The sequence below is a fragment of the Hylobates moloch genome, unplaced genomic scaffold, assembly GCF_009828535.3.
Source record: "Hylobates moloch isolate HMO894 unplaced genomic scaffold, HMol_V3 SCAFFOLD_8, whole genome shotgun sequence".
Lineage (NCBI taxonomy): Eukaryota > Metazoa > Chordata > Mammalia > Primates > Hylobatidae > Hylobates > Hylobates moloch.
The window spans coordinates 4,517,930-4,541,516 of record NW_026652283.1 but is presented as its reverse complement, the minus strand read 5'-3'; the positions used below and the strand labels follow the sequence as shown (position 1 = coordinate 4,541,516).

At 37.3% G+C, this 23,587-nt stretch overlaps 1 protein-coding gene across 4 annotated transcripts; it reads right to left on the bottom strand.

Moving 5' to 3' along the window:
- Positions 1 to 1,701: 1,701 nt before the first annotated feature.
- On the bottom strand, positions 1,702 to 23,442 carry RAD51AP1 (RAD51 associated protein 1). 4 transcript variants are annotated; one of them, XM_032159348.2, is made up of 10 exons: positions 23,273 to 23,442; positions 20,231 to 20,280; positions 18,257 to 18,398; positions 16,328 to 16,378; positions 15,749 to 15,858; positions 13,935 to 14,021; positions 13,279 to 13,428; positions 8,674 to 8,838; positions 5,190 to 5,339; positions 1,702 to 2,876 (listed from the first exon to the last, which is right to left on the bottom strand). In XM_032159348.2, exons 1-10 carry the CDS (start codon positions 23,287 to 23,289, stop codon positions 2,740 to 2,742), a joined length of 1,059 nt encoding a protein of 352 aa, XP_032015239.1. In that variant the 5' UTR covers positions 23,290 to 23,442; the 3' UTR covers positions 1,702 to 2,739. The 4 variants fall into 4 exon arrangements, with proteins under 4 accessions (XP_032015239.1, XP_032015241.1, XP_032015240.1 ...); XM_032159349.2 differs by having other exon boundaries at positions 1,859 to 2,873; XM_032159350.2 differs by lacking the exon at positions 16,328 to 16,378.
- Between the last annotated feature and the right edge of the window lie 145 nt (positions 23,443 to 23,587).

Below are 23,587 nucleotides of genomic sequence, written 5' to 3'. Positions count from 1 at the left end.
GCTCAAAGTAGTGAGACTCCCCCTCCCCCGTCTCTATTTAGACATTTTTTTCTGTAATCCCAGCACTTTGAGAGGCCGAGGCGGGTGGATCACAAGGTCAAGAGATAAAGACCATCCTGGACAACGTGAAACCCCGTCTCTACTAAAAATACAAAAATAAGCGGGGCGTGGTGGTGCGTGCCTGTAGTCCCAGCTACTTGGGAGGCTGAGGCAGGAGAATCGCTTGAACCCAGGAGGTGGAGGTTGCAGTGAGCCGAGATCGCGCCACTGCACTCCAGCCTGGCGACAGAACGAGACTCCATCTCAAAAAAAAAAAAAGAAAAGAAAAAAAGTAAGTACATAGCAAAAGTTCTGGGTAAAATCCATTTATCAGCTGAACACTTTTTGAGTACTTACTCTGCACCAGATTGTAAGAAAGCATGAAAAGGGAAATTTGTAATTGAGTGACAGTAGGTTGACCTGGAGGTGCACAGTCTGGTCCAGGCAGAAAAGACATTCAAATGAAGCTTTCTGAAAGAGCCGAGTTGAATCTGTCTTCAAGGACAGGTAGTAGTTGTCTACGTAAAGGAAGCAAGTCCTATTCTGAAGGCCAGAGCCATGGAAAAGCTTGGTACCATTGTGCCAGCACCCAGTTTAGTGGGGCAGGGATCAAAGGTGCACAAGGTTGAAGCAGCAGGAAGGGGCGAGTCAGACACCAAGTAGCCTATGAGCTCGACCAGGGTAAGGTGTATGTGTGCGCACTGCAGAGGGGTGTTCATGCTGACTTTATTTTATAAAACCCTCTGTGGCAGTAACAATGGAGGTGGGCCTGAGTAGGTTAAGAATCAAGGCAAAGATGCCTGTTAGAAAAAGTGAGTGATGATGTTTCAGACTAAGAGAGAGCACATGGAAGAGTAGTTTTGAGAAATTTAGGAAATGGAGTAAGGCTTGGTGACTGGATGTGAAAGTCGAGAGAAGACTCAATCCCAGGATTACACCTTTGGCACCTGCAGTGATGGTGGTGCCATGCATTTACCAACAGAAAACACAGGCGAGATGTCAGGGGTAGGAGGAGACGTTGAATTTAACAACTGATCTGCTACATCACGTTGTCAGTGGACCATCCACAGGTTTTGTTGTCAAGAGCAAGGTGCAGGGTAAAGATCCTGACTTGGCAGTCACTGTCACAGAAGTGACCACTGGAGTTTGCATAGAACATGAAACTGGTCAGACAAGTAGGTAAAGGTGACACAACAGATTAGAAAGCTGCAAAATAATGAAGAGTAGGCATGGAGATGGGAAGAAAATGACAAGGAAATGTGTCACATGAGCCAAGGAAATCAAATGTTTTCATGAGTATAATGAATAGGGTGCATAAGATTAGGTAAGAAAATTGTACACTGGGTTTGGCAACATAAAGGTATCAGTGCTTTCAGCCAGGCTGGTTTTAACATACTTTGAGGTAATTTTCAAATTCCCCGATAAACTATAAAGAACACGGCAAAAACAGGTTATTAAGCTGGTGCCAGATGATTAATCAATTATATCAGTACCTAATAAAGAGTAGGCTCTTATGTTTATTGTTGATCTACACCAAATAGAGTACCTCAATGCTATGTAACTGAAAAATATGTTTTTAAAAAGGGGACAGGTGGGGCAGGTTAGGGGGCTGGTATATGACACTATAAAAATATACGTTAGATAAAAGAAGTATACAACAGCAATAGGCAAATGCTCACTTTAATCACAATTCTAAATTAATTATTTTCACATTAACATAGGTATTTCCATAAACCAAGAAAAACTGAGTTAAGTATTATACATTTTATAACAGTTAACATGATTTGAAAATGTTATTAAAAATTGATGAGAAGCTAGTTGAAATTCTCAGCGTAAATATAAAATATTCATTACAATTGTTTTTCAAAGTAAATCCAGATCTAAGCTTCCTGAAAAGCTGTATTATCTAATATCATAATAGGGATGACTAAGTACTTGACAACTACTTTCTAAAGAACTTAACAAAAAGTGACTACTTGAAGATTATATTTACAACAAAAAGGCTAACATTCTCTGCAGAGCTCTCATTTTATCATGAAATGTGGACAATCAGGAACACATGGATGAGTGGTATCAAGAAAAAGGGCATTTCAAAATATTTCCACTTTTATTAAAGGTTTTGACAATGAAGATTTCATAAAATGTCTTTAAATTCTATTTTCTAGAGAATAACCATCTAAATAGGAGACACATGCCATAAAACTGCAACCATTTTAGTGTGTAAAATAATTCCGAGTTTGTACTATAAAAAGATTTGGCTAAAATACAAAAACATCTTTGCGATAAAACTGACAATGTAGCTTAAGTAGCTTATAAGATTTCAGAAATGTCTTCTGAAAGAAATAGGAATGTTTCCCTCTGCCCCTAAGGTGCTATAAACTAGACAAAGCTAGAAAGGCACATCATGTAACAAGAAAAGAACAGCATGTGATGTGGACTTCATGTTGAACTGATAGAAAAACAGAATACACTCTTCACAAGGAAAAGTATGAGAAGGTAATTCTTATAAACAAACTTCTCATTGAAGTCTTGAAGAGTTTTACAGAGAACATAATCATAAAATGGCTAGAGGTCATTTATAGGACATGGTAATGGATTCCTTTGTATTACAATACCTGCCTCAAATATAAACACAAATCAAATATAAACATCCTTGTAAAGCTGTGATTCTCTCAAGCAAACATTCCTCTGGTACCACACTCAGCTGCTAGTGGCATTTGGATGCAAAGGTTTAATTCGTGCTAATCTGGACAAGCCAAGGCGGAGACTCTGACTGGGAGACTTCACAGGCACTGCTGCCAGTGGGCTGCTGCCACTTCTGCTACCTCCAGATGCTGCTGAAAGGAAACATATGATGTGATGCTGACGATGTCAGAAATCTCTTAACAAAGATTAATTTATAAAACAAGCAGCAAAAAAAAGGTAGTTAAGCATTATTCTGCTTTCCAGGGTCTATCAAGCAATAAACTAGATCAAAAGAACAGAATGTTCTAAAGAGCAGAAATAATACAGAAGTCAAGGTAATGACACTAAAACCTCACCATGAAAGCTGAAAAAGGAAGGCTGGGAACAAATAATGCTAGTTGTAAAGGCGTAAAAAAATGCATACAATTATAATTTCTAAAGTAATAGAAAAAGCAAATGCATTTTTAAGGTCCTGCAATTTTTACAAGTAGTCCATGAAGAGTCTATTTTTCAATTATTAAATACCTTTAAAAATGGTAAATATTGTTATTTATTTATACTAGTTTCATTCATACTATTACCCTAATGTAGCAATTATTTCCATCTATTTCAAAATTATCCACATTAATGTTCACAGTTGATAGTAACAGTAGTTGCTCGCCTACACAACAGTATTATAAATTTAAAATAAATAATTATACCTGCTACCCTATAACTCAGACTATACTGCTTTATTGTTTTCTAGTTTGAGAGGTATAAAATAGTATTTATTTTAATTTACATTTCCTTAATTACCAGTGAGACTGAAACTCTTCATATTTTCTAGTTGTATTAATAGTTCTTGGGGACACTGGTATATTTATGCCACTGGCTAATTTTACTTTGGGGGTCTTGGTGGTCTTCTCCAGTTGTATAAGATAGGTAACAAACTGGCAATCTGAGAGCCAAATCTAGCTCTCAGATATATTGTTTTGGTTCACATGGTGCTAACAACAAAAAAAAGATCAACTTACAAAAATTAGCAGATTTCATATTAAAATCTGGATTTCTGGCTTCTCTTGAAAACAACAATCAGATCTAGAAATACCAAGCCCATAATCTTGCATGGAAACAGTAAGATGGAGCTGAGTAGCAGCTGCTTCCTTCAAAAGGGTACACACTCCTGAGTCCAACAAAATTCCTACCCACGCAAGTCTACTGCATGGGCCCAATTCACTCATTTACATCGCTTGCCTGACTGCCACATGCTGACTTTATAAGCACTTTGTGCTATATAACATTAACTCTTTATCCATCATTCCACAGTTTCCTTGTATCTTTTTGATTATGATACTTTTAAATTTCTATAGTTATATCATTTCTTTTAAATTTCCTTCATTGGGGAAGCACTAATTATTTTTAGAAATATACTAAGTATTACTCTTTGAATGATATGACATCAAGTAATTAATCTTCCCTCCTTCTCCAAAAAGTTTTTAAGTCCTCATTAAAAATCTTAGAAGTTGTAAACCAGAATGGACTTTAAAGATTACAGTTTTTCCCAATATTTCACATGATGAAGACTCTGTAAGTTAAACAATCAAGCAGTCTCACAGCTCACGCCTAAATCTATGAATAGTCAGCAGGGGAGTGAGCACTGTGGACAAATCAAGAGAGGCCACTCAAAAGAAAAACAGGAGTAGAATTGGAAGGGCTTAGGCAAGGAGAGGGGACACATGAAGAAAGACATACCAGGCACAGGAGGATAAAGAGAGGCCCTTAGAGAGGAATACATGCAACATGTTTGAGAGACAAAAAGTGTTTCAATTTCACTGAAGCGGAGGGTTCATGTAGGTGGATGAGAGAAAGTAAAGACAGGACTAGTTAGGAAAGGCAGCAACAGTTTGGGCCTGGATTAGGGTTTTAGTAATGTCAAGAAGGGTGAAGGTCAAAGAATTCTTGAAGGATCCACGAGACTTGGCTGTGGAGCAAAAGAAAACAAAGAGAAGTGAAATTTGTAAAAGCAAGAGGTTGAGTTTGCTAGGGCATTTGTTAAATGCTAGAATTGCCACATATAGATCCCAAGGTTTCAGTCAGGCTGTGAAGGTCAGCAGGTCCCGAGCAAAAGATTTGCTGCCAGAAATACATACATCAGGAATCTCAAATGTTTATACCGTTTAACGCTGTAATTCTCCTACTAGAAATTTTATCCTAGGAAAGTAATCAGCAATATGCTCAGAGATTTCTAAAATAAGGACATTTGCGCTTACTGCAATCTTATTTATAGCGCTGAAAAAATGATAAACCTGGATGCCCAATAATAAGGAATGGTTAAATAAATGAATATATGCAGCAACCAGAAACTTTGGTTTTGAAGAATATGTAATAATATGGGGAAATGCTCACACATGGCATTTGTAACTAGGAAAAAAATTTACCAGTGATAATTTTCCAAGCTCCTGCCCTTGATGATAAATATGCCATACCTGGTGGGACCCATTTAGGTTTCTTGCTTTCAGCTGAAGGACTGCTTATTTGTAATGGTTTCCTAGTGGCATCTGAAGAAAGAGAAACCTTTTTTGGCGAGGACTGAGATTCTGATTTGATGGCAGCTGGAGCAGAGTCCACCGAAGTCACTTATTTGAAAAATATACGTAAAAAAGTTTGTCATGCAGGAAGAAAAAGTAAGTCTAGCATATATGTGTAAAAATTATAAAGTTACATAATCATATAAAAAATAAACTTATTAATCAACAAACATTTATTGAGAGCCTAAGAATAGCCATCTTTTATGAGCATTAATATGCCAGGTAGTGTGGTAGGCCTATCACACACATTACCTCTAACTGTTTACAACAACTCCAATACAGATATTACTATCTCCACTCTCAGAGAAGGAAACAGAGACGTTAAGCAATCTGCCTGGAGTCTGACAGCTAGTAAGCGTCTAAGCTTAGAAACGATTTTCCTCCAAATCCCATCCTTGTAACCAACCATTACACAATAATGTCTCGTGAGTATGTGTCAGTAGATTGTGTGTCAGGCTCTAGGGTTACAAACAGTATCATTCATGGCTCCTGCTCCCAAGGACTTTAACGTCTCGTCACTAGACTTTAGTGGGAAGAACAGGAAAGATGTGTACAATGCAGTGTGGTAAGGGAGGTGGCAGACTCTAGAGGTATGCCAAGTAGAAAAGGAAACTACAATCTGGGGGTATGTGTTTTGAAGTTAGAGGGAGGCGAGTGAGGATGGTCTGAACCAAATCGAGATTGAAGAGTAAAGGTGAGTTGAGAGAAGCTTTCCAGGCAGAGGGAGTACAGTGTGCAAAGATGGAGGATGCACCAAGTTCCAGGACCAGTAGTACTGAGTGGTTCCATATATGGCTGGAGCAGAAATCTCAATGGTAGGAAATGTGAGAGATAGACACAGGGTGTAGATCACTTATGACGAGCTTTGCAGACCATGTACAAGAGTCTGGCTAGTCACAATCATGCATCCATTTTTCTCAGAAGTGATTTGTATTTTAAAAACATCTTTCTGGTGGTAGTGTAGGAGAAGTAGGCCACTTAGAAGGTTATTACGGTAATCAGGTAAGAGGAAATGGGGGCCTACTAAGGTGCAGAATAGAAGGAAAACAGCGCATTAGATATGTTTTGGCAAAAATAGGTGGGAGGCAGCAATGGAGACGAAGAAATAATCCATGAGTTGCAAGTTCCTGTCATGGGCACACTGTTTGATGGTGCCATTTATCTAGAGAATAAACACAAGCCTGGAAGTATGTTTTGGTTCTTATTTATTTATTTTTTTGGTGATGGGGAAGGAGGAAAGGTGGCATGTAAGTTCACTTTCAGATAGTGCTTGTTTTGAGATACCTAGGGGTATTTCAACGCATATAAATATGAACATTTTCACCATATACTCTTCCTAATGTTAACGTCTGCATCCTCTAGATCAGCACTGTCTGGTGGAACTTTCTGTGATTATAGAAATATTTTGTGTTTTGCGCTGTCCAATATGGTAGCTGCTAGCCATATATCGTTACTGTGCACTTGAAATGTGGCTTGCAAAACTGAGGAACTGATTTTTAAATTTTACTTAATTTTAATTAATTCAAATGTAATATAGCCACACATGGCTAGAGGTTACCATATTGGACAGCACAGCTCTCAACATTTTTTCTATCAAGGGAAAATTATAACATGTGCTAGACACAATTCTCAAAGTTTACCCAATACATTACTAGTAGGACTAAAAATATAATCCATTTTTCCTAATTCTTAATCCTATCACTTAATGGTTAAATTTCATTTCTAATATTATATGTTAATCTCAGTTGTGAAGCAACTTGCTCCAAGGGATAGAGAAAAGATTTTAAATGGTAAACTCCAACTTGGGAACTGAAGTTTTATTTTTAGTTATTAGTGTGTCTTGGTGAAGAAGCATAAACAAACCTCTGAAGAAAATACAAAATATATTCATGGTGTTAATAACTTTTTCCTATTATAGCTTATAGTAGGCAGAATACTGGCTCCTCAGATGTCTATGTCGTCATTGCCAGAACATGTGAATATGTTACCTTACATGGCAAAGGGACTTTGCAGATGTAATTAAGTTAAGAATCTTAGATGGGGAAATTGCACTGAATTATCTGGAGGGGCCCAATGTAATCACAGGGGTACTTATAAGTAAATGTGAGGAGGAGGAAAGTCAGAGTCGAGTGACATGATGTGAGAAAGTCCCTGCCACTGGTCTCTGAAGGTGGAAGGGGCCACAAGCCAAGAAATGCACCCTCAAGGAGCTAGAAAAGGCAAGAACGTGGATTATCTCCTAGAGCCTCCACAAAGGAGCACAGTTCTGCTGACCACTTGATTTTAGCCCAGTGAGAACCACTTTTGACTTCTGATACTCAGAACTGTAAAACAACAAGTATGTGTTGTTTTACGACAGACACTACATTTGTGGTAATTTGTTGTAACAGTAATAGGAAACTAATATACCATTTTATCTCTCAAAGCCCTTGTATTTAAAATCTAATTTCTGGAACCCAGATGAAGTCATCAATTAAACAAAAACACTTTAATAAAAAAACTTCATTAATTCAAAATACAGGAGAGAGAAGAATATAACTCAATCAGTAATTAATTCTCATTTAATTCTTAGTAAGTACTCAGCAACAGGCTATTTAAGGTGACAGCAGCTCCTATGAATAAATGGAAAGACTAAATAATGGAACTTTTAATATCAATAGCATATATATTAAATAAACCAAGACATAAAAATGATTATCAAGAAACAAAACAAATTCAGTTAATGACAGTTATATTTTTGCAATAACTTATCATATACTATGAACTCAAAAATAACCTAACTTCTTTTACACAAGAAACAGGTATTCCGTGTTCGAGTCATCATAAATTTTAAACATTTTATCATAAAAGTAGTTTCTAATGGAATTTGTTTTGGGGAAATGAAAAAAAAAAAAAGCCCTAAACATGTGGCAAAAGAACTCTCAAATCAGACTAAATAAAGGCACAAAAGCAAAAAATTAGAATCATGAAAACTTCCTTGTTTTGCCTGGAGAAAATATGGTCCAAGATACAGCTTAGACTCTGAATGGACAAACATGGGTTCAAATTCTAGCCCTTCACCTATTAGATGTAAGATTTCCAACAAATTATTTAACCTCTCTGACACTCAGTTTTTCACTGTAGAACGCAAGTGACAACAGCTAACCACAGAGGGCAGCCATGAGTACCAAAGTGAGGTCATATATAGTAAGTGCTAGCATAGATACTGGAGTCAGCATTCTTGTCTGCTTTTCTCCCTTCCCCACCCCTACCTTCCTTTTACATATTTTAATGACAAATGGACATTAGGAAGATGTTAGAACAAAGGCAAAAATAAGAAAAATACAGCAAACAAACCACATACATTTCCTTTATAAAATTAAGTGTTTTGGACCAAGCTTACCCAAAGCATTACATTTGGATTTAGATTTCTTCTCTTTCTTTTCTACTGGGGATTTTACCTTCACTTCTTTCTTTTTAATTTCTTTAACTTTACTTTTTCTCATAGAGAAGTCTTCGTCATTATCCTCACTCTCACAAAAATCAGAATCATCCTCAGAATCTTCACCTAAAACAAGATTACATAGTTCATCTTTGCTCTAAAAAGTGAGGATTCTGTTGCCTTAACTTTATCCACAGCTTTCAGATTCTTATGCACCTTTGTGCTGCACTGTTTCCAGTAGCAGAACACTGCAGTGGTTGACATTGCGGGTGCCTGGGTTTGAATCCTCAGAGAGGTCACTAACTTCACTGAGCCTCAGTTTCCTCACCTAGAAAATGGGGATAACCATAAACCTCCATCAAAGGGTTGTTGCGTGGATTAAATGAGTTAATATATATAATGCATTTAGAGTAACATCTGGCATATACCAAGCAAAATATAATTGTTTGCTATTACCACCATCACTATAAATTTCCCATCAGTAATCTTTACTTCAGATTTTACCATTTTACCTCAGTAACTTGAAAAGAATGGTAGGGTATGACAATAGCTAGTCTTTCAAAACGGTGACATTTATGGTAACAGTGAGCCTTCCCTTAACCACATAAACTTCAACATTCTGGAACAGACCAAATGAGAACTGAGATAACCATACACAACAATCTTAGCAGCTAATCCTAGAGCTGATTTCATTTGGGACAAACCTTTATTTCTCAAAAAATGCTTTTCTGTACTTCATGGGAAAATATAAGCCAGTGATCTAATTTTGAAACTGCTACATCTGCTCTGGAAAAAAGCATGTCCTAAGCTGATAGTTAAGCAATGATCTTTCTATTTTTTGAGGGAGTTAGGATCAGAAAACCATGCCTTGTAGATAAACTCTGAAAACTAAGTGTAAATAGGGTTAGTCCTATATTCATATAAAACTTTTTTACATTTTTAATACTATGAACATGCTTATTGCAGAAAATGCTTAAATCAAAAAATGTACAAATGAAAAATAAACAGTACATGCTTATTGTAGAAAATATAGACCATACAAAACTTTATTAAAGAAAATCTACTCTGTAATCTCGCCACTCAGCGATAACCACTATTATCGCCACATACTAATATCTACCTATCTATATGAAATACTATATGTAAAATAAAAATCATATAAAATTTTCAAACCTATACCACAGTAGACAGTAATAAACCACCACTCAGATTCAACAATTATCAACATTTTGCTCCATTTGTTTCATCTATCTCACTCTTCTTCTCTTCCCTTTTTGTAGTATATTAAAATAAAACCAAGGCATCGCGTCATTACATTCCTACATACTTCAGAATGTATCTCTAAAAAACATGAGCATTTTCTTACACAACAATGCCATTACATCTAGCAATACCAACACTAGTTTCTTGGTATCATCTTCTATTCAGTCTATATTAATCTCTTTTAATATAGAGCAGTATCTTCTCCCTGTCCTCCCTTGTGTCTGACTTGCTGAAGCAGTTGAGTCAACTGTCCTGTAGAATGTCCTAAATTCTGGATTTGTCTGTTTTCTAGCTCATGGTGTCATTTAACTTAATCTTGCTTCCTCTTTTTTTTTTTTTTTGAGATGGAGCCTTACTCTGTCGCCCAGGCTGGAGTGTAGTGGCACAATCCTGGCTCACTGCAACCTCTGCCTCCCGGGTTCAAGCAATTCTCCTTCCTCAGTCTTCCGAGTGGCTGGAATTACAGGCACACAACACCATGCCCAGCTAATTTTTATATTTTAGTAGAGAAGGGGTTTCACCATGTTGGTCAGGCTGGTCTCGAACTCCTGACCTCAACTGATCCGCCCACCTCAGCCTCCCAAAGTGCTGGGATTACAGGCGTGAGCCACCGTGCCTGGCCATATTCTTGCATTTTACATGAGCTGGAATTCTGCTCTCAAGGCTTGAGTGGATTCAGGCTCACTTTTTTTGGAGGGGGGAGGGGGGAGGGCAAAAATATACTTCATAGGTATATTCTCTGTACTTCATATTACATCACATCAGAAATCATATAATGTGTGATTGTCCCTCTCTTGGGTGATTCAGATGATGCCAGCCTGAATTCATCATTGTAAAGATCCTTATCAACCTTCTATTGATGACCTTTACCTAAATCAACAATGTCATTTATGGGCTGGGCACAGTGGTTCACCCCTGTAATCCCAGCACTTTGGTAGGCCAAAGCAGGTGGATCACATGAGGTCGGGAGTTCAAGACCACCCTGGCCAACATGCTGAAACCCCATCTCTACTAAAAATACAAAAATTAGTCAGGCATGGTGGCGCATGCCTGTAGACCCAGCTACTTGGGAGGCTGAGACACGAGAATTGCTTGAACCTGGGAGGCGGAGGCCACAGTCAGCCAAGATCGTACCACTACACTCCCACCTGGGCGGCAGAGCGAGGTTCCATCTCAAAAAACAAAACAAAACAAAAACAAAAAACAATGTCATTATGATCTTCAAATTGCAATTTCCTTATTCTATCATTGTTCCCACACAAAATTTTAAAAATAATCAACTCGACTGGGCGCGGTGGCTCATGCCTGTAATCCCAGCACTTTGGGAGGCCGAGGCGGGTAGATCACGAGGTCAGGAGATCGAGACCATCCTGGCTAACACAGTGAAACCCCGTCTCTACTAAATGCACAAAAAATTAGCCGGGTGTGGTGGCAGGCGCCTGTATTCCCAGCTACTCGGGAGGCTGAGGCAGGAGAATGGCATGAACCCAGGGGGTGGTGCTTGCAGTGAGCCGAGATCACACTACTGCACTCCAGCCTGGGCGAGAGTGAGACTCCGTCTCAAAAAAAATAAAAAATAAAAAATAATCAACTCACATATTCACATAATGGTTCCTGTGCTATATAGAGTTAGCCCAAAAAAGGCCAGCAGATCACATGAAAGCTGTTAGAAATGTAGCCTGCAAATTCAAGTAATCGTAAGAGGCTCCCGGTTCAAAGAAGGCAAGTAGTAGAGGAAGTTTCTCCAAACTTTCAGAATATATGATCAGAACAAAACTTTCTGTGTATCCAATAGTTCTGATACTGCATGTGTTCAGTAACTTAGAAGTCTTCAGGATTCTCTTCTTGGCTCAAGAGGATAAAAGTAGGAGCTGGCTACATTTCTGTTTAACAAGTTTGTTCAGAAATGGGGTCCAACTAATCTTCGTCAGTCAACTGAGAAAGCAATTTAAATAAAATTAGAGATGGGGAGTTGGAGTTCCCAAAATTCCAAGTCATTCGCATCCCATAGAGGAAAATCTGGAAGGACCAAACACTTCAGTTACGGATTTGGGGAACTGTTAGAGAAAAGACTTATCTTCTCTGCAATTTTCTCTTTTCTTTCCCTAATGAAGGTCACACATGGACCCTTCTGTTCTCATCCAGGACAAGCGAATGCAGGGGGAAAACTGAAATGTCACTTTGGGGCTGCTTCCACTTCTTGGCTATTATGAATAATGCCGCTATGAACACGGGTGTGCAAATATCTCTCTGAGATCTTGCTTTCAATTGTTTTGGATACATACTCAGAAGTGGATTGCTAGATCATATAGTATAGGCTGAGTATCCCTTATCTGAAGTGCTTGGGACCAGATGTGTTTCAGGGTTCAGATTTTTTTGTGGTTTTGGAACATCTGCATTATACCCAGTTGGGCATTCCAATTCCAGAAATCCAAAATGCTCAAATGAGTATTTCCTTGGAGCATCACACTGGCGCTCAAAAAGTGTCTTTGCATTTTCCTGTCTCCCAGGCCCTCCCAAAGTAAAATAAATGCAAAACAGTCTTTTTCATGTATTTCCTTTGTTCCATAAGGACAAGAGCTGTTTGTTTTGTTCACTACTGTATCCCTAGTATCTAGAATACAGTGCACATAAAAAGCATTCAAATATTAGTCAAATAGGTGACGATGAGCAAATCTGTTATTGTTTGTTGACAGTATATCAAAATCTAAAATATGGTATCTTGATTTGGCCTAAATTTATGAATTTATGAATTTAAATTTTTAATTAATATGTTGTAATGTTCTGTCAAGGACACTACACTTTCCATTTGCCCAATTTCTAAATGAGTCTAAAAACCATCATAATAAAATATAGATTTCATATCACTTCTGCCTCAGAATAATTCATGGATTTCTACTACCTACAGGAAAAAAAGCCTACACTTCTTCAAGTGGGTCTGAAACCCTCCATGATTAGTAGCAGCCTCTCTCTCGAGCCTCCTGCATGTTCATCCCAGCAAGCCTTACTTAGAGACAAATAGAGCATTTGTCTATTCCATGGGTAATGCCTTTCTATCAGTCAGAAATGCTACTTTACACCTTTAGTTTATGGAAACACTACTCATTTTTCAAGGCATAGCTTAAAGGTTAGCTCTTAGAAGACGCTTTTTCCCCAAATGCTATCACTGAATTGAACTGTTCTGTGTCCCTGAAGTTTGCACACCCCAAAGGTTTAACACAGTGCTTTGCACAATTAATGGCTTCCAAGAACTTTTTTGACTGAATTCCCATAGAATTAATTTCGAAGTAGGATAAAACCTACCAGGTGCAAAGTCTGGTTCAGTGTCATTAGCACTGTCACCATCACTGCCTTCCAGAAGAATCTTCCTCTGCTGTACTGCAGCTTTAGATGCTGCTTTTCTTTTCCCTTGAACACCACCGACATCGTCTTCCACAGTAATCTTATCCAAATCTTCAGGAGAGGCATAAAAATCAATGGAAAACTTTCTGTGACAGCTGATATTTCAAGAACTGCAGAGCAGACTCTATTAAAACTATTGTTTTTATTTGCCCAGGTTCATCCCTCCCCTGCTTCCGGTAATAGACTATTTACTATCCCAATCTGGGTCAACCATGGTGCATTGGTGCCCTGGGAACACCTCTAGTTTTAGGGATAAATCCAAGACCCAAACAGAGACCATCTTTCCCCCAAAATGTTCAAACTAGAATTGGGAATATGCAGCCCCTTTCTTCAACGGTCAGTTGCTCTAACTAGAAGCCATGGGTAGTTATGAGCCTTCAGGGAAGAATGTGTGTCTGCAGTAAGACAGAATGAGACTAAAACACAAAGAAATAAAGGCCATGACATCAAGAGAGTCTTGACAAAATGAAAGAACTTGCTTCTGGCCACAATTTCAGCAATTTAAACAAAAGTCAGAAAAACAGCATTGATGAAAAAAATTAATATAAAAAACTTACCTAAATAATCACTAGCTACACTGCAATTAGAGATATGAGGAGACTTATTCATTGTTTCTATTTTACTATTGCCATGTTTTTCAATGCCTAAATATAAGGAATAAGAAAGAAAATTCAGATATTTCTTAATCAAATAATGTCTAGAAATAGGAAAATTAGTACTAAAATGTAATAGCATTTAGATATAGATAAATGATCCCAAACTCAAACTAGCACAATAATTTTATTCAGAGAGGTTAACATATGGTTAGAAGTCTGGGCTCTGAAATCTAATATACTTATGTTTAAATTCAGGCTCTACCATGTAAACTGGCTATATGACCACAGGCAAGTTGCTTATCCTAAGACTTAATTCCCTTATCTATAATGTGGAGATAAAAATAGTGTCTTACCCAGTGGTATTACAGAAGACCAAATGTGGATCTCACATGGGAATTGCTGATTATTGTGCCCAATGCACAGGAAATGGTCAATAAATGTTAACTATCAATTCTATGTAGGCAAATCCACGCTTTTACTAACATAAGAACTCTCCAATCGTTATAATAACCTTAAAATGATCCAAAGCATTCTAAGAGGACTTTAAGACATAATAATTGGTATTATTAAATTCCAGTGCTACAAGATGCATTATTTAATAAGAAGTGGTATAATATTAATACTTCTAAGGAACTCCCCTTATACATTCTACAACGTCTTAAAAGAGAGCGAGAAATTTCAGTGCCTCCATTTTAAATGTAATTCATGACAATTCTCTTTTGATGTTTCTTTGATTCTTGGTTACTAAAAGTCTTCCTAATCAAACTTTCATTTCTTTTTAAAGAGGAGGCAGCCAGCTAAGGTGGCTCTCACCTGTAATCCCAGAACTTTGGGAGGCTGAGGCGGGAGGATTGCTTGAGGCCGGGAGTTTGAGGCCAGCATGGGCAACATAGTGAGACCCCTCTCTACAAAATAAAAAATTAGCCAGGCACGGCGGCACATGCCCGTAGTCCCGGCTACTCAGGAGGCTGAGGCAGGAGGATTGCTTGAGCCCAGGAGGTCAAGGTTGTATTGAGCCATGATCACGCCACTGTATTCCTGCCTGGATGACAGAGTGAGACCCTGTCTCAAATAAATAAATACATAAGGAGGCAGTACTGATTTAGGAAACAAAGAAAAAAAGCTCCATGTATACCCCTAAATAAGATAATAAGCTAAAATATCCCCCAACATAAAAACTTTAAGCCAAAAAGCATTTTAACAGTAGAGTATCTTTTTCAGGAATAATGATGTCTGCCTCTCTAGAATATTAATATATCATCTGCTGCATATTAATATTAATATTAATATGTCATCTGTTGCCAGAAAAATCAAAGGAGAAAATCAACGAGAAATCCAGAAGCCATTCTCTTAAGTCTACTGAGCTTGCTAACCAAATTAATACCTTTGACCTTTGTAAGTAATAAAAATTACCATAATTAGGGCATGTTCAACTGATCCGGAAAAAAAGGAGATGCACTGTTAGGACTGTACAGATCAATTCATTTGATGAAGAAATTAAATGTTCACTGTACAACAACATGAAATCTGAACACTGAGGCTCACAGTTCATGCCCTCAAGCTTACTCTGGGTATTAAGCACAGATGTATGTCTGTTTGTATGGGATTTAGGTGCTGAATTAAGAACTAAATCCAATTGTATTCTCTGCAAATGGGTCTATTTATAGTGCAAAGTATTCACAGTTTACTCTTTCCTCTGTGAAGGCCCACCCAAAGAAATAATTACAAAAGCATTAGGAAGGTTTTAAAGCTAAATATACAGAAAATAAAGTTACTTTTATCTTGAGACTTCTGCACATTAGTGGTGACTGCTGGAAGTTCCTTCACTGATAAAGCTAGTGCAACTTCTAAGTCTCTCTGGTAGAGCTTGTCATCTAAAGCCATCCTAAAATAGATACACAAGTAATAATGAGTTCTTCAAAATATCAAACTCAACTAAAGAGCAAAGTTTGAGATTTCCCTAAATTACTATTCAAGAGTTGCTAACTTCACAAAAATGTTTTTAAACAATCATCATCATTAATAGACCTTTGATGATAAGACTCCTAAAATGTCACAGTATCATGTTATATACAGAATAAGAGGTTTGAAATAGGAGGAGCATATACCTCTTTGCAATGACTGTTCCCTTTCATTGTAATGTGTCACCTTACTACCAGCCATGTCCAGGTGGGAAACACCCTACTCAACCCAAAACAGACTTGGTTCAAACATCACTTCCACTTAAAACTCTTCCTTGACCTCACCCACTCCCCTTTAGCAGATATTATAGCTCCCACATTAAAATTATTATCATTTTTTTACATCTCTTCCTCCCAATCCAGACTTTAACCAATATTTTACCAAGCACTTACTTTGTACAAGGCACTGCACTAGCTGGAATACTAAAAGTACCTTCAGGGAGTCTGCAATTAAAGGAGGAGGGTGGGGAAATAAGACATGCTAATAATTATCCTATAAAAGGCAGATTATAAAGTCCTATTCAAGTTGGTCAAAAGTGCTATGAGTATAAGAGGAAAAAAAACATCAAAGAAAGATAAGGAAAAGTTACATAAAGGAAGAAGCACTGAGATGTACCTTAAATAATTCATTTTTTTAGAATAAGTTTTCTTAAGATATAATTCACATATCATAAAGTTTACATTTTAAAGTAAACAATTCAGTAGTTTTTAGTACATTCACAGAGTTGTAAAACTACCATCACTACCTAATTTCAGAACATCTTTATTACCCCAAAAAGAAACCCCATACCCATTACCATTCACGTCCTGTTTACCCCTCTCCCAGCTCCTAGCAACCATTAATCTACTTTCTGTTTCTATGGATTTGCCTATTCTGGACATTTCATGCAAATGAAATCATATAATATGTGACCTGTATATCTGGCTTCTTTCACTCAGAATGATGTTTTCAAGGTTCATCCATATAGCAGTATATATCAGTTATCAGCAGTCATTTCTTTCTATAGCTGAAAAATATTCCATTTTGTGGACACCACATTTTACTTATCCATTAATAAGCAGATAGACATTTGGATCGCCTCCATTTTTTTTTAGCTATTATGAATTAATGTTGCTATGAACATTCATGTATGGGTTTTTGTGTGGGCATATGTTTTCATTTCTCTTGGATACATACATAGGCTGGGTCATGTAATAACTCTGTTGAACATTTTGAGGAACTGCTAAACCATTTTCCAATTTAGCTGCACCATTTTACTTTCCCACCAGCAATATATGAGGGTTCAAATTTCTCCACATCCTTGTCTTTTTTTATTAAGTCATCCGGTGGGTGTGAAGTATTATCTCATTCTGATTTTGATTTGCATTGCCCTCACAGCTAATGATGTTGAGCATCTTCTCATGTGTTTATTGGTTATTTGTGTATCTTCTCTGGAGAAAGTCTATTCAAATCTTTTGCACATTTTAAATTGTGTTGTTAGTCTTTTTACTGTTGAGTTTTACGAGTTCTGTGTATACTCTGGATGCAGTCCCTTATCAGTTATCTGATTTACAAATATTTTCTCCCACGTGTGGGTTCCTTTTTCAATATATTTAAAATGTAATACAAGAAACTCACAAACAAAAACCAAAAAAAAAAAGCAAAAAAGAGCATGACATGTGGTAAGTTTCTCCATGCTAACTCACTTTTCATAGGGAAACTTGTAGCAATAAAACATTATATATGCCATGGTCCATTTGTTAATATTCCCCTTCCGCCCATCTCTTCTCCATACCACAAGTTTTGGATCTCTAATGACTTCCTTCACTCCTTTCTCCCTCTTGGTACTATCTAATGGAATTCCATGGTTAGTCTAGAAACTATGGGAACTTCTCACTGCTGAATAAATCTTAACAACATGGGGAGAAGACATCTTTTTCTGCAAAAAAAATACATGGTTTTATATTTTAAAAACTGCCCTCACATTAAGTCATCTTATGTCTTAATCATCTTAAGTCATCTAATGTCATTTTTAACAAAGTAGTCTCGTATGATTTGAGGAATTCAGAGACAAGTGCTGGGTCCTGTCAAAACCAGTCATAACTTCTGAATTCCACAATCATTATTGTCTTAAAATTTAATGATATTTCCTTATATGTTTGTGAATTTCTTTAAGTCAGAAAGCCAGAAAAAAATAGTACGTCCTGTTTTCTGACATGCACCTAGTGAAATAAGACCTATGACTCTGCTCAAGTTCTAATTTAAACCAAGGGTTCGAACCTGTGTCTCTTTAAAATTAACACATCTAATGTCATATATTTACTGCATGTCTTACCTCTCACCTTTTTTTAGGGGCTTTCTCTTGTACTGGGATTTCTTCTTTCTGGAGATTGTTCAAGTTAGCTTTTGGTTTATCTTGTTTTAACTCCTTTAGTGCTGTTCTGGATTTCTTGTTTAAAGGTACAGTTGCAGAAACAAAATCATCTATTTATGTGTGAATTAAAACCAAAAGAAAAATATTATTTTCTTCATAAATGAAAATCATTACAATGTGTGTTCAAGTTTTTATACGCTAGGCAAATTGTTTAATTTCCACAATTTAAAAATCATTGTTAGTATTTTGTTTATCTTTATTCTCATTCATCTATTTCGACTTTCGTTTTTGTGCCCTTTATATTTAAAAATCTCAGTCTATCAAAAACCAATTCACTGAAAACTGCAAAAGCAATTAAGACAGCATATAAATGTCAAAGAAAAAATGATTAAAAACCTGTAAAACCATTAGAAAAATTGGTAGACTTTAATCACGTTGAAAAGTGGAAATAAATTATTTTTATGAGAACTTCACAATGTAGCCAAATATCTTTTTTCAAAGCCCATTACTTGGGCTAGGCACAGTGGCTCACGCTTGTAATCCCAGCACTTTGGGAGGCCAAGGCGGGCAGATCACCTGAAGTCACGAGTTCAAGACCAGCCTGGCCAACATGGTGAAACCCTGACTCTACTAAAAAATACAAAAACTAGCCAGGCATGGTGACGGACACCTGTAATCCCAGCTACTCAGGAGGCTGAGGTGGGAGAATCGCTTGAACCCGGGAGGCAGAGGTTGCAGTGAGCCAAGATCACGCAGTTGCATTCTAACCTAGGCGCAAGAGTGAGGCTCTGTCTCAAAAAAAAGAAAAAAAAAAGTCCATTACCTATTCCTAGTACATTAACCATGATAGAGAAAATAAGAAGCATTATGGGGGAAGAGAAAGTAGCTCCTATTTGAGGATTTTTACAATAGTAGTATTTTCTCTTTCCATTACCATAATGAGCTTCCTAAGATCCTACCAAAGTAACTTCTTATTTTCTGGCAAAAGGATGTTCTTTTCCAGTCCATTACTGTTTCTCACAGGCTTTTCTGTCTTACCAATCCTCTGAACTGTTGTAGTTCTACTCTTGACTGTCAACATAAAACCACTGCTGTGGCTTTTCCACATGTATACAACACATATATGCATACCTTCAGGGTCTATGTAGTCTTAATCACATACTCAGCAAGCACTAATACTTGTCTCTTATATGCTTCCCCATGTAAAAATAAGATAACTTATGACTCCCCCCACCTACTACTACACACCTGGCAATTTATAAGTATCTGGTGACAGACTGATGACAAAAAAAAAAAAAAGCTAGATGCTAGATGTTATATTCTATACTCTTTTTCCCAAGTGGTAGATACAGTTAAAGCTGTGCTCAAGGCAAAAACAGACTCCTTCAAACCGAAGACTTACTAAATATTTGACTTAAGAAAATTCTAGTGGTCTAAGAAAGAAATATTAAATCCACCTCAACGTATAACATAATCTAATGCAATGTTCCTCAAACTTTTCACTCATAGCAGAGTCAAGTAAACATATGTCTAATGCTTAAAAGGCATAACATAAGCCTCACCTTTCTTCAAGGTCTTGTTTTATAGTATAATTAATAGGGATTTTATAAAATATTCTGTAACATCTTTGTATCTCAAAAAGATAGTGTTTTCCTTCTTCGGGGATGGAATAGGAGACAAACCTCTATGTGATAACTATGGACTTAGAGTAGTTTAGATCTAAAGAGACTTTTCACCTGGCCCTGTTCATTTATCACCTACTAACATAATTTTTATGAGTATAATTATCAGCATAATTATCCCAAATGATTAGAAAACTATCTTTCCAGACCTACCACATATGCAGTTGGGCAATTTAGTCAGTGTTTGAGCTATATATGTCATATAAATTCTGAGGAAATGAGTTTCCAAATCTTTAGAGCAAAAATAAGAAGTTACTTACCATCACTGTCAGAGTGGTCAAACTGTGAGTAATTGACTGGTTTCTTATGTCTATGACCAAAACAGAATTTTTTCATTAACACAAATGTCAATTTCTCACCTCTATTACTTAAGGCTATTAATATTATTTATTTAATATGTTTTAATATTATTCATTTATTAATAATAAATAAATGAAATAAAAATGTGTTAAGTAAATGAAATGTGTCTGAATAAATGAAAATGTGTTTGGGTTCACGTAAGAACATTTAAGTCTAAAACATGATTTGCATTTTACCGCAGGGATTTATCATTAGCTAAAATAGTTACAACTATACCTGATATACCCGGGTATTGCTGGCTTTTCAATTATATGATAAAGGAATAAAATTCAGATAACTTACAAAGAATAATCTATATAATTAACATTTATAATTTCTATACTGTTTAATTGCTGTTGGGCATTTGTAAGTTCCCGTTGTGTTCTTCTGTTTTGTGTGTGCATTCTATATTCCTTACTAGATTATAAATTTCTTGACACTAAAAGCTACTTTTTTTTTTCAATCTCTCCACAATACCAAATAATGTTTTTATGCAATGGACACTTAAAAATGGTGAGTGACCTTGTTCCTGCCACCTGAGATGAATCTTTATACAGGCTGAGTATCCCTTATCTGGAATGCTTGGAACCAGAAATGTTTTGAACTTTGGATTTTTTCAGATTTTGGAATATCTGCATTGTATACTTACCAGCTGAGCATCCCAAATCTGAACATCTAAAATCCGAAGTGCTCCAATGAACATTTCCTTTGAGTGTCATGTAGGTACTGCAACAGCTTCAAATTGTGGAGCATTTCAAATCTGGGATGCTCAACCTGTACTACTTTAGAGGGCATTAGAAGAAAATGATATTCAAAGTGAAAAAAATAATTTTTTCCTCCCTCCTCTAGGCACTAAATAAAATGTTTTTCTAGTTTTTATTTCTATATTTTGCTAAATGGCCAAATGTGAATAACCTAATTTGTCAGCTGGTTGTTCTTTCAAGTAAAAATAATGTTCTATGAAAAACAGGTAAGCTCAGCTCACAACTCAGACAATCTCACAAGTGCTTTTCCTTGAGAGAACTGTTACACATCAGTATGTAGAAGTGCTTTATGTGTACTTCCCATTTCCTCACGCGAAACATTAAAAAGAGCACTCGTACTACTACTCTCTTACTCTTCAGAGTTAAAGAATTTAGAGTTGAATAAAATGTGAAAACCCCTTTAGAAATTCTGAACTTGAATAACAGTAAAATAAAATCAATAGCCTATTTTTAAAAAGTATACTTAAGGGTTAAGCTATGATTAATATAATAATTTCCACTACTTCATCAAGCATATTCTTAACTGAATTTTTTTTTTTTTTTACTTTTGAGAGTATGGCAGTAAACAATGCAAAGACTAGTAGTACAATTTAGTGCCACTGCCTTAATTGTTCTGAGGTGCCAGCAGTTTTATCATCACTGCAGTGCAAATGACAAGGCAGCGAAAAAGGCAAATCATGTCTTAGTATTGTTATGAAAAGAGTTTTGACCTCATAGACCTCTAGAGAAGTTTCCAGGGACCCCCAGAGGTCTGTAGACAATACTTTAACAACTGCTGTTCCATACAAAGGGATTATGACTTCACTGCCTGGATGCTTAAAACCCATTTCAAATTCAGCATGTTCGAAACAGAAATCTTGATCCCTCACACCTCAGGACCTTCCTTTTCCTAGTCTTCCCTATCTTAATGTAAAGATCATCCATTCTGTAGCTCAGACCAAAACTACTGGGAGTCATCTCTGACTCTTTCTTTCCCTTACCTGTACATCTACTTCATCAGCAAGTTCTGTCTGCAGTGCCTCCGAAATACATCCTAAATTCATCTGTTCCATTCAATGCCCACTGATAATACCCTATCCCAAACCACTCTCCAATGATATAATAGCCTGATTTTCCTGCTCCCATTCTGGTCACCCCATCCATCATTTATTCTCCACCAGCAGCCAGTGACCTTTATAAAAGCAAACTTAGATTTCTCTCCCCTATTTAAAACCCTCCACTGACTTCCCATTGACTTACAATAAAACCTAAACTCCTTTCTGAGACTTACAAGACCCTATCTGTTCTGGCACCTGCCTATTTCTCTGGCTTAATCCCCTACGATTCTCCCCACGGTTTGTTAATCCTACAGATTTAGACTGTCCTTAAAATATGGTCAAGTATGGGGCCTTGGCTCCTATTCCCTCTACCCTGATTCATGACTCAGTGCCTGTATTATCGCCTCAGAGTCTCATACTAACTACTATATTTAAAGTAGTGCTTTCCTCCTTCGCCCTCTATCATATTTCGAGGTTTATTTTCGGCCCCCTAACCTCACCTCCCACTAGAGTGTAACCTCCAGCACCTCGTACATTAAAGAAGTGAATATATTCAATAACTTTACTAAATGAATGGCTAACCGTAGGCTTCCATGGCACTCAACTGTGTAAACAGAAGAATTGTTTCCAATACCACAATGGAAAGAGGTTTCTAATACCTCTTCAGAGGTATAGAAGATTTAGAAGAATCATTTCTAATACCGTAATGGAAAGAGGATCTGGAGTGAGATGACTTAGGTTTGAGTATTGCCCTGCCACTTACTGGGCTGTATGACTCAGGTAACTTACCCTCTATATGTAGAAATGTTAAATCAATAAAACAGGAATGCTTACTCTTTCTATATCAAATAACTACAGTGATGAACAAATAAAATAACACATAAGTGGGCGCTCGGTGACACGTAAAGCGCTGTTCAAACGCTAACAACAAGGTCTTGGTAGAAAACGACAACGGCTGTGAAGGGAGGCAAAGAGAAGGAAAAAGCTACGATGCTAGGATACTGCTGAGCAACGGGTGGCTCACTGGAGACTGGGTTCTTGATAACCGTCCATCCTAACCCCACCATCGCTACCCTCCGGTCTTACTCGATCCTTTCCCCTTAGTCTCCTGTCTTTCCCCTTAGTTTTTTCCCACCCCCGACGAATGTCAGGAACTACCCACCTCACAGGCCGCACCATGGTCCCTTTCAAGGCTTGCTATTTACAGTTCTCAAATTCTTGTTGGCTTCAGCGGCGGTTTCAATTCCCGCCCAAAACCAGACTTCGGAGCCCTCCGCCCCCTGTTACCAGTCGTCCAATCATCACCAGCCATGCTTGCGGCGGCGCACGCGCTGTGGGGAAAGCGAATTTGCTCCCCTCCCTTCCCAAGGCACCGCGTTTCCGTATCCGGTCCACCAGAGCCGAGTTTGTGCTTTGTCTCTGCACTTTCGTCACAACGGCGGGTTTGTGCTGTTTCTGAAATATAGAATAACAGTAG

Excerpts from the sequence above, each read along its gene's own strand:
- RAD51AP1 (XM_032159348.2), bottom strand. Across the intron at positions 16,379-18,256 it reads GAGAAAGCCCCTAAAAAAAG|ACTCCCTGAAGGTACTTTTA; the intron begins GTGAGAGGTAAG and ends CTTTAATTGCAG. Across the intron at positions 14,022-15,748 it reads GCAGAAGTCTCAAGATAAAA|GCATTGAAAAACATGGCAAT; the intron begins GTAACTTTATTT and ends CCTTATATTTAG.